This window comes from Temnothorax curvispinosus, unplaced genomic scaffold, assembly GCF_003070985.1.
Source record: "Temnothorax curvispinosus isolate PA1 unplaced genomic scaffold, ASM307098v1 QBEX01001771.1, whole genome shotgun sequence".
Classification (NCBI taxonomy): domain Eukaryota; kingdom Metazoa; phylum Arthropoda; class Insecta; order Hymenoptera; family Formicidae; genus Temnothorax; species Temnothorax curvispinosus.
In genome coordinates, this window is record NW_020211551.1 from 4,441 (window position 1) to 15,884 (window position 11,444).

At 33.7% G+C, this 11,444-nt stretch overlaps 1 protein-coding gene across 1 annotated transcript; it reads right to left on the reverse strand.

The window, feature by feature from the left end:
* Positions 1-3,390: 3,390 nt before the first annotated feature.
* On the reverse strand, positions 3,391-8,626 carry LOC112468294 (UDP-glucuronosyltransferase 2B2-like; the record flags this gene model as incomplete). The annotated part of the gene is made up of 3 exons (XM_025037419.1): positions 3,391-3,844; positions 4,128-4,347; positions 8,386-8,626. Coding segments are annotated over 3 exons (756 nt in total), but the record flags the coding sequence as incomplete, so codon positions are not given.
* Between the last annotated feature and the right edge of the window lie 2,818 nt (positions 8,627-11,444).

Genomic DNA, 11,444 nt, shown 5'->3' on the forward strand with positions numbered 1-11,444 from the left:
AAAGACAGAGAAGATTCTAAGGGAGACGAAAAGTAGGGTAAAGGGAGGGAAACGAAATGGGAGAAGTGTTCTGGACGGGCAGGGGGGTAATGCTAAGACTCCATAGACGCGGAAACGCCGTGCGGCAGAGTGCGTTGACCAATCACAAATTTTGATTTTGCCGCAGGCGACTTGCGGCAGCCTTCTGATTGGTCAACGCACTCTACCGCACGGCGTTTCCGCGTCTATGAAGTCTTAGCATAAGGCAGGGGTGCCCGTTGAGCCCGTTACTGTTCAACGTATTACTAGCGCATTTAGAAAAGCAAATGGGTAGAGTTAAGTGGGGAGGGATAATGCTAGGAGGGAAGAGGGTGTATACTTTGGCTTATGCGGATGATGTAGTGCTAATTGCGGAGGACGAGGACCAAATGAGGAGCATGCTAGAAAAACTAGAAGGGTACCTGGGAAGAAAGAGATTGGAACTGAACGTGGGGAAAACAAAAATAATGAGGTTTAGGAAAGGAGGAGAGAGATATAGTAAGAGAAGGTGGAGATGGGAAGGAAAAGAGTTAGAAGAGGTGAAGAAATTTCGGTATTTAGGGTATGTGTTTTAATGGAACGGAGGACAGGAAGCGCAAGTAAGGGAAAAGATCAAGAAGGCGGCCGCGGTGATGGGGAAGGTTTGGGGAATAGGGAAAAGGAGATTTGGGAAAGACTGGGGAAAAAGACTGTGGCTGTTTGATAGACTGGTATGGACGGTGTTGGGATATGGAGCGGAAATATGGGGGATGGAATAAAAGGGAAAGAATGGAAAGGATAGAAGAAAGGTATATTAGATGGGTCTTAGGGGTGGACGGGAGGACACCGTGGTATCTTGTTAGGGAGGAGCTGCAAAGGGGAAAGTTAAGAAGGAGAGCAGGGATGAGGGCATGGAAATTTGAGGAAAAGTTAGAGAAGGGTAGAGGAAGTGAACTGGCGAGGCTATGTCGGGAAGAGCTGAAGAGAAGGGAGAAGGAAGGGAAAGCAGGCTCAAGCTGGGAAAGAGAGAGAGGAAAGTTCTTCGAAGACAGAGGAGTGGAGTTAAAAGAGTTGGAAAGGCTGAGAGGAGATGGTAGAGATGAATAGTTTATTAAGCTGTTTAGAGGAGATAAGGAGACGCAAAGGAAAGAGAGATGGGAGAAGATTGAGAAATCAGATTATAATAAATGGTACAAGTTTATAAAAGAAGAGGGTATCCCGGGATATCTGAAGAAGGGATGGGGTGAAAGCAGATGGAGAAGGGTGGCGAGATTTAGATTAGGGAATGAAATGAGAGAAAGCAGTTACTAAGAAGTGGAAGAGAAAAAGAAATGTAGGTTATGTGAACATAGGGAGGAATCGTGGGAGCATGTATGGGAAGAATGTAGGAGATAAGAATCAGGAAATGGAAGTTGGCAGGAAGCGGTGGGATGGGTATTGGATGAGGAAGGGGGAGGAGAGGAATGGATGATAGAACTAGAGGGGGAAAGAATGAGAGGAAAAGGGGAGTCGGAGGAGTTAGAAGAAGGAGGATGGGAAAAAGAGGAAGTGGGCTAAATAGAGAAGAGCTGAGACGGGAAGGAAGGAGGCTGAAGGACGGAGTCGCGGCAGAAACGGAGGAAGAAAAAGAGGGATGAAGAGGATTACGGAGAGGGAGGGTAAACGTTTGTGAGGTCACAAATGGCCAGGCATAGGGAAATTGAGTTTTTTGTAAAAGGTTTGGGTACGTTCCTCATAAAAACGCCTTGTAAACCCTGCGGGAAAATACAATAAATATCATACATACATAATTTAGGAAAAAATACGACAGAAATAAAAAAGCAGCGCCAAGTTTTTTTACAAAAAAAATTTATTTTATTATGATTAAATATTTTTATTTTATACTGTTACCTCTTTAATTCCTTGTGATTAAAATAATTCTTTGTAATATTATAATTTTATTAAGGAGAATTAAAGCTACTACCACTTGGGTTGGAATAGGAAGACCCTTGAATGGGAACACAAAGATATGTACCACTTGGGTTTTATTTTTTAAAAATAGTTGCATAACAATTATTATTTGAAACAATATATATATTCTCTTTGCAATTGGCGCACATTTAAAGATTTTACATCTTTTTTTGAAATACATATCACTTGAGTTGAGTTGGGTAACGTAATTTTGTGATATAATAATTTTGTTAAAGAGAAGTAAAGCTACTACCACTTAAGTCGGATTTTTAGATTTACAACATTGTGCGTGTACTTGGCGCCTTTTTTACCTTTTTTGAATTTGATTTTATAAAAAATAGTAAAAATCAGACATTCTGAAATGATATGTACATGTTTTCGAAGTACACACCATAAAGTTACTATTTGAACAAAAACCTATTTTTTTTTTACGAAAACTGTATAAAACTTTGTGTAAACAATCATTTATTATATCATTAACCACTTTTTAAGAATTGATTTTTGTTCAAATAGTAACGGTGCACATTTAGAGAACACCTTTACAATGTTCAATGTATAATCTTTAGAATATCTGATTTTTGCTATTTTCTACAAAATCAAATAAAATTAAGTAAAAATTTTTCATCATAGTATACTAAAATAAAATTGCCAAATGTCTTCTATTCAACGCAGTTTTATTTTTGCCGATACCCGTATGAGTTATAGAATAAAAGTTGAATAATTTCAGTACCTAACTTCTCGAAGGACACCCTTGTTGGATTACGGTTGAGCGTTGAGCGAGCGTCCTTTTGTTCGATGCGACGTTCTTTTGTCTTATGTTTTTTCGGGCGGCGTGATCGCCGGTTGCGACAGGATTCGCGGCAGTAGCACAACGCGCGCCGTAAAAGTAAGAGCTAAGAAACAAATGTAGCATTTTCTTATATGTATTTCACGAATTAATTATACCCGTGCCTATTAATGTAACACCCTGTACATGCAGAATAACTAGAAGAATCATATTATGTAAAAAAAGAATCATACAATTCCATTTCAAAAACGAATTCTTCTTGGAAAGGTCTAACTTGACCTTTGCATCTCCTCCACATCTCCACCTACGAAAAACCTATTGACATCAGAAAACAAAAATTTAACGCATGATAAAATTTTATTTTAGAATGGAATTTCTTGACTTCCTACTAAACTGATTTTTAAACAGCGTGGGTAGTTTTCTGCAAGAATATATATTTTTCGTTTTGTATTAATGATCATACTTAATTGTTTAAGCAAACGGACATATATGTCTCCTTACATTCAAAGAATTCTGAAAAATATTTATATTTGCGTAAATGTTTAAATAAATATTTTGCTAAACAGTAGTGTGTTATTTTATTTACTGTCAGAAAGAAACTTTTTTATACATCCATGAAAAATATTTTATTAAATACTTTTTAATATTTACCATGATTATTTTATTTTACAATTTAGTATAACATAATTTAATATATATTAATTACAATATCAATGCAATTATTATGACATTTTCTATATTCAAGTTATATTCACTTCTTTACATTAACATTATATGCAGTAACTGCACGCAAAGTTTGTTAATGTTTCTACGACTTACGCATGTTTACTCTTGCGTAAATTAGATGTAGTGTACATATAATTATAATAAAAATTAATCAATAGTTTTATTACAAAGAATATACTTAACAATATTATGAAGAAACTAAGAAACAAAAATGCGTAAACATCAATCAGATTTTGTTCCACCCAGCTCTGAGATCTCAGCGGCGTCACTAAAGTTCCATTTGGATGGCGAACGGTGTATTCAATGCCCCAAATAGCTAAATCTAATGGCGGTATTGGCCGATCCCGGAATTCGCTAGATAATCGTTTCATGTTTCTCGTATAACTGTACAAAAAAAAGTTTGACTATTAATGATGTAATAAAAAAATTACGTTTTAATAAAGAAATCTTAATTAAAGGAAAATCCAAATATATTACAAGACACATAAACAGGAAAGTCAAATTTTATAATTTATTATCTTATAAGAAATTGTTTTTACAGGAATTTGTAAATCGATTATACTATGTATATTAAACATTAGAGTTTAGACATTATCTGAAATGTAGCTATATTGTTAATATTTACTGCTTAAATAATAATTATTAAAACATGATAAAAATATGATACCTTTCATTGTAAAGTACTTCTTCAGCTGCGCGTAATATGGATTGCGTGGACAAAGTTTTAATGTCCAACTGTATGCCAACACCTTTAGCTACTAATATTCTTGCATTGGATTTTTGATCTATAATGAAAGGCATTACGATCATTGGTATACCTTTCCAAATAGCTTCCTGCGTACTCAGAAGACCACCATGTGTCCAGACTGCTCTTACATTTTTATGAGCTAAACACATAAAGATAATTATTAAATAAGTATTAACTCTCAACTATGGAAATCTTACATAGATACATACATATTATTAGCTATACATATCCCGATTAAACTAATGTGATAAACTTTTTAATCAACAATTTTGTTGCCTGTACCTCATTTTTAAACAAAAAGCGAGTTGTTCTTATTGTATCTATCTATATATATAAAGGAAGATGTCCTGACTGACTCACTGACTGACTCATTAACGCCCAGCCCAAACACCTGAACCGAATTTTTATCAAAAGTATATGAAATAGGGGTAGAATTTTCCGGGAAGTGCCACTATGTGTATAGTTTTTTGTTACCGATTTTCTGGAAACCGGTTTTTCTAATTCTTCTAATTTTTCGGGAAATAATTGACCAAATCTCAAAGAATTATAGATCTAACAGGGGTAGAATTTTCCGGGGAGTGTTATAAAGTGTATAATTTTTCGTTACCGATTTTTTTGGAAGCCGGTTTTTTTAATTTTTCCAATTTTTCGGGAATTAATTGATTGAATCTTGAATAATTACATATGAAGTAAGGGTAGAATTTTACGGGGAGCGCCATGATGTGTACAGTTTTTGTTACCGATCTTTTTGGCAACGGTTTTTTTTAATTTTTCCAATTTTTCGGGAAATAATTGATTAAATCTCAAAGAATTATACATGAAGTAGGAGAGACCGAGCGTAGCCTAGTAGACAGCGCACTGGTCTATTGAAGCAAAGGTCCCGGGTCCGAGGTTCCCGGTAGAGCTAGGAAAAAAAATATATATATATATATATATATATATTTTTTAAATATATATATATATATATTCGCTCGTTTTCCTCTCGGAAGGCAATGGCAAACCACTGAGAGTATGTCTTGCCAAGAAAAACTTCTCTAAATATAGCCGTTCGGAATCGGCGTTAAACTGTAGGTCCCATGTACAATGTGTATAATCCGCACCCGCAGCACATGTATATGAAGAGAAGTCGCCAACGTCCGAAGCGGGCATAGTGCTTAAGAAGAAGAAGGAGTAGAATTTCCCGGGGAGTGCTATAAAGTGTAGTATTTTTTGTTACCGATCTTTTTGGAAACCGGGTCCGAATTACCGAATCTCAAAGAATTGTACATAAAACAAGGGTAGAATTTTCCGGGGAGTGCTATAAACTGTATAGTTTTTCGTTACCGATCTTTTTGGGAACCGATATCTTTATGGAAATCGGTTACGAAATTTTTCCAATTTTTTAGGAAATAATTGAATGAATCTCAAAGAATTGTATACGACGGAATTGAACTTCAGTTGATAAAAAAGTAATATTTTTCAATTTATAGCATTTTAGAGAGAGAGAGAGAGAGAAAGAAAGAGAGAGAGAGAGAGAGACTATTTGCGTGTCTTATTACATAATATATGTCCTCCGGGGCAAAGCCCGAATAACCAACTAGTAACATATAATTGTAATAACTAAAAATTAAAATTGTCTCACAATAAGTGCAAAAAAATTATAAAATAAAATAAAATGATAAAAATAATGATGAGGAAAGACACCTCCAATGACCTCGACCTCATATGTTGTCAAGGACATGATCCTGAGCAGAGATAGGAAAATAACTTTTTAAAAGTAACTAGTTACCGTTACTCGTTACGAGTCAAAAAAGTAACGGTTATATACCGTTACTATAAGTTACTGATTCTCAAAAGTAACTCGTTACCATTACCGTACGTTACTTAAAAAAAAAGTGTGCAAGTAGAAACTTGCACATTGCTTCCTCATAGTTTTTAAGTGTGCAAGTAGAAACCTGCACATTGCTTCTTCATAGTTTTTAAGTGTGCAAGTAAAAACCTGCATATTGCTTCCTCATAGTTTTTAACTAGGCAAATAGAAACTTGCACATTGCTTCCTCATAATTTTTAACTATGCAAATCATAAATTTGAACATTATTTCCTCACAATTTTTAAGTATGCAAATTATAAATTTGCACATTGCTTGATCAACATTTTATTTCACTCATAAAGCTTTCTTTATAAAGAAGCCTGTTTTTTTATGCATAATTATTAGTCGATATTTATTAATTTGGCTTCCTCATAGAGGAAGCTTTATGAGCGAAATAAAATGTTGATTAAGCAATGTGTAAATTTATAATTTGCATACTTAAAAATTGTGAGGAAATAATGTTCAAATTTATGATTTGCATACTTAAAAATTATGAGAAAGCAATGTGCAAGTTTCTACTTGCCCACTTAAAAACTATGAGGAAGCAATGTGCAGGTTTCTACTTGCACACTTAAAAACTATGAGGAAGCAATGTGCAAGTTTCTACCTGGACAATTCTTTTTATTGTGATAAAGCTTTATTGCAACTAATATCTGTTATACTAATATCTGTTATACTCTTACAAAAATCAATTAAATAATTAATATTTTTACTAAAATGATCCCTACTAATTGCAAATATATCTTATTTCCATTTTGTTCAATACCAACCTTTTTTAATGATACTCTATATAAAATTACATGTATAAGTTATGCATGTAACTTTTTAAGCAGAAATCGGTAACTCCTTCACCGATCTTCGCAAAATTCAAAAGAACCTTCCTTTAATAATAATCTATATAAAATTACATGTACATCTTATACACTTTTTAAGCAGAAATCGGTAATCCCTTCACCGATAATCGCCAAATTATATACTTTTTAAGCAGAAATCGGTAATTCTTTCACCGATCCTCGCCAAATTCACTAACAATCTTCCTTTAATGATACTCTATCCATCAAATAACTTAGGATAGACCGAGGCGAATCGGAATACTAATTAGCACGATAAAATAGTTTTTTTGAAATAAAACACTAACAAAAACTGTCTTAACCCATTGGCTGTGTAAGAGAATTTTACTATTTGGGCCAAAAGTGTGTTAAAAAAAAAGTTCATCGGATTATTATGAAACTTGATACCCTTATGTTTTTTGGGTCTCTAAATCCGAATATGATGTCAGATTTACAAAATTCAAAATGGCGGGTCTAATATGGCGGATCAAAATTACAAAAAATAGACGGAATTTTATTATTATTATTTTAAATTTTGAAAATCTGACTTTATATTCGGATTCAGAGACCCAAAAAACATAAGGGTACCAAATTTTATGAAAATAAGACCTTTTTTGGTAATTTTGATCCGCCATATTGGATCCGCCATTTTGAATTTTGTACATCTGACTTCAGATTCATAATCAGCGACCCCAGAAACCCCCGAGTAACAAGTTTGAAGCAAATTCAGAAAGTTTTACTTTGTTTTTTCTACGTTGCGGCTATAGCCGTCATACACACTCTTGGCCACTTTTGTTTTTGCGGCTATAGCCGTCATACACAGTCAACGGGTTAAAACTTATATTAATCCGATACACTTTTTAAGCAGAAATCGGTAATCCCTTTATTATTAGCAATTTTTATTAATTCTATTATATTTTTCAGTTTTTTCTACCCCTATTTCATATATAATTCTTTAAAATTTAGTTAGTCAGTTCTTGAGTTATAGAAATTTCGGTAAATTTGACTGTTTTTTTTTTTACAGAAATCGGTAACCTCTTTATTATTAGAAATTTTTATTAATTCTATTATATTCTTCAGTTTTTTCTACCCCTATTTCATATATAGTTCTTTAAAATTTGGTTAATTAGTTCTTGAGTTATAGAAATTTCGGTAAATTTGGCACATACATACATACATACATACATCGGACACTCTTTAAAATTACGATTTTCTAACGTTTTTGAACATAAGGAACACATTGGCATCGAAAACTAAAAAAAAACAATTTTTTCTTCGGTCTTTTCTACCCCTATTTCATATGTATTTCTTTAACATTTGGTTGATTAGACCTAGTTTTATATAGGATCAAAGGTCCATATACGAAGTTTATGAAAACAAAGCTTCCTCTATGAGGAAGCAAAATAACAATTTATTAGCAATAGCTAATTAAACAAATGTTACGTAGAAATATACAACTCATGTTTCTCGTACATTCATAGAAACTAGAAAACGTACATAAAACTTCGCTTTGAGGCATCCATTTCACAACCATTACATTTTTGGGCATCTCAAATGGCACTTCAATATCTAGCTTCCACAGCACTCGTTGTTTTAGTTTCGACAGAGCCAATATAACGGTTTTAACCGTATCTAAATTGAAATGTTTCCATTTCACATTCGTTCCTAACGATATTACGATGGCTCCATTCTTTGCTCCGTCAAGAAATATGCGCACATCCTTCAAAATAATGATGAACTAAAGGCCTCCGCACAATAAAAAATATAAGGAACAAGGACCAGATATTAGCGATTAAAACTAAAGAATAAAGTTGAATGCACGATAAAAAATACAGACAACAGAAACAGGGAATAACACAGGCAATAGATTTTTAACCTATCGGAAGCCGTGTATTAATGCTACACCAGCTTCATTTCTGATTTCTTGTTTCTAATCGCTAATCTGTTCCTTGTTCCTTAATTATATTTTTTATTGTAGGGAGGCTTTTAATATTTCGATAATATACAAAAATATGTGTCTTAATGACGATATATAATCGTAAGTAACTGATACATTTTAAACGGATTATATCTAAGCAGAAATTATATTATGTTTAAATAAGATTTATGCGGCATTTTTTTAGAGAAGTCGTTGTTATAAATAGAATATTATTATAAGAAATATTTTTACATTTCTAAATTTAGCAATATTCCGTGAAATATTTATTTTCTGCTTACAATTCACTGACTATTATAAAAATTAATAATTAATTAATAATATAAATTATATTACAGAGGATTGCAATTTTTTCATTAATAGAATATAGATATTAAAAATATAGCATATTTAATATGTTTTTTAATTATTAATTTCTACACAGCATCCATGTTTAAAAAATGTCTTTACAACGTCTTATACACATATAACCAACCCAGGCACCGTTTAGGTTAATTATATATGTTTCAAAATAACAGTTTTTGCAAGCGTTTATTTCTTATATAATATAATGTTATACATATATAAAAAATAAACGCTTGCAAAAACTGTTATATAAATTTAAAACTATATAAGAAATTATCGATTTTTAATAAGAACAAAATTATATCTATTCTTGATTTAATTATTTATTCAGATTGTTGCTAATTAGAACAGTATTTGTTATAATATAATATAATAGAACGGAACAATCTGTGTAACACAAGAAGGAATGATAAGTCCTAGTTCGAGAATCTTTGAATACATAATATGCAGGGTGTTGAAAAAAGTGATACTAAATTTTAGGAGTATGTAGTACTCACGAACAAACCGAAAAGTCTTAGTAACCTTATTCCAAAAACTATTTATTTCTGAGTTATAAAGCATTTTCTACAGCAAACGTTCAATGCTCTCCGTTCATTTCAACACAATTCGGCATTTGCTCATTAAAAATCGAATACGTTCAAAAATTTTAGGTTTATTTCGTATTTGAAAAGAATTTTCAATTTGTTGTATATCAGTTCATCCAATGTGTCAACTGATGTGACGCACATTATGTTCTATAAATACCCCCATAAATAAAAATCTAACTGATTTAAATCCGGTGAGCGAAGTGACCATACAACTGGATCGCCACGTCCTATCCACTTTTTTTGAAAACAATTGCTGAAATGTTGTCTAACAAGCAATTATGAGAAAATGCGCAGGGACACCAACGTGCATGATTCAAACCACATTTGTTGTTGTCACGTAAAAAAGGAACATTCGACAATGTATATTATTCGTCGTCAACCTTATAGAAGCTCGTAAAGGAGTATACGAGCGGTCGCGTGTAAATACGTTATCGAATGCATACTCGTAAAACGAACAGAGAATACATCGAATGTTTTATAACTCAAAAATAAATGGTTTTTGGAGTAATATTGTTTAACACTTTTCGGTTTGTTTTTACGAATACTATACATACTCTTAAATTTGGTACCACATTTCTTTAAACACTCTGTATAATACATGATATATAATACATAATAATACATAATAAACCAGAGTTTCGTTGAAATTCCATTTCAGTAATTAACCGACTTCAAAAAGGAGGTGCTGTATTCGGCGAGTATGTATGTACCCACACAGCAAAATATATCACCAAGATATCTAGAAGATATCTGAATGACGGAATATCTGATTGCACAAGATATCATGAGAATATCTCAGAGACATCTCCAAGATTATAAAAAGCAATGATAATTTTATCTCAGATATGATATCTGATTCTGCATATATGTCGGATATCTATGCCTCATTTAAAAGCAGATATGTTACGCCCAAACACCGAAATTGCTCAGTGAGCGAAAAAAACATCCACAACGCGTTGTGGACGGTGCTGATCGTCCACAACGCGATGTGTGCATTTGAGAAACGTCCACAACGCGTTCTGCATAACTTGCGTGTACTTTAAGTTATAAAGCGAGGTCCACGCTGCCTACCGGCGGAGGTGGGTGCGGGAGGCCCCCTCCTTGCACCCCCCGCGTGTGTGTGTGTGTGTGTGTGTGTGTGTGTGTGTGTGAGTGACGCGCTTTAAAAGTATTTAAGTGTTTAAAGCGCGTCACTAACCTATATAAATTAGTGACGCGCTTTAAACACTTAAATAACTATTATATCACACGTGCGTCGAAAGTGGCCCATTCCGTGCGCGCCATCTGTACGCGAAATAGCCAATTCCATGCATGAAAAATGTCATTCCTGCACGACTCATTGCCAACACTTTCCTTATTTTCCCCACTCATTCTGTGTCTTTTCCACTAGAGTCCTCTTATTTCTGACATGTTCTTAACGACATCTCGCGGCGCACTACGCGAAACATTACACGTATTTCCGTGCGCCGCGAGATGTCGTTAAGATTCTTCAACTTCAATGCTACGCGAATTACCACAGCGATACTCAGACATAACCTTTCTTGACACGAGTGACACGTACACAGTAAAGTCATTGTGAGCATACACAGTAAAGTGAACATACACAAATTCGAAAATGAGTAACATCATACCAGAAACGCCAGAAACCGAGACCGACGGCCAACTAACACCTCAAGAAATAACACAAA